Raw genomic sequence first — 358 nt, 5'->3', positions numbered from 1 at the left:
AATGCAATCCCCGGACCGGGTCAGGACGCTGCTATCGGAATCCCGCTCATAGTATTCCATACACGTCCATCGGCCGCGTCTATAAGGCTCCCCGCTGCCATGGTCCAGCTTGATCACGCGAAAACGCGAACTACAAGTGGTGGGGGGCTGTGATGAGGCGGCAGTTCCTGGCGTGGCGGACGGCCCTGTGACCGGGGGGGCGCCGGGGGCCCCCGAGGAGGGGACTGAGGTGGCGGCCGGCGACAGGGTGCTGGCCAGCACCCCGGCCACGCTCCGGGCCGAAACGGCTCCTCCTCCGTTCGCCGGAGCGGCTGTAGCGGCCGCCAGCTGTCCATCCAGGAGGAGGTTGGGGGAGACG

General features: G+C 68.4%; 1 protein-coding gene across 1 annotated transcript in view; it reads right to left on the bottom strand.

Moving 5' to 3' along the window:
* The window catches only part of TSC22D2 (TSC22 domain family, member 2), a gene marked incomplete at its 5' end in the record, with an annotated part of 50,954 nt that extends 50,600 nt beyond the window's left edge, over window positions 1-354 (bottom strand). The window contains one exon of the mRNA XM_010835415.1: window positions 6-354. Within this exon, the coding sequence (XP_010833717.1) occupies window positions 6-354 (349 nt within the window). The remainder of the gene's footprint in view (window positions 1-5) is intronic.
* Window positions 355-358: the final 4 nt, after the last annotated feature.

The sequence above is a fragment of the Bison bison genome, unplaced genomic scaffold (genome assembly GCF_000754665.1).
Source record: "Bison bison bison isolate TAMUID 2011002044 unplaced genomic scaffold, Bison_UMD1.0 scf7180017864042, whole genome shotgun sequence".
Classification (NCBI taxonomy): domain Eukaryota; kingdom Metazoa; phylum Chordata; class Mammalia; order Artiodactyla; family Bovidae; genus Bison; species Bison bison.
The sequence above is the reverse complement of the archived record's forward strand: the minus strand, read 5'-3'. Positions and strand labels throughout refer to the sequence as shown.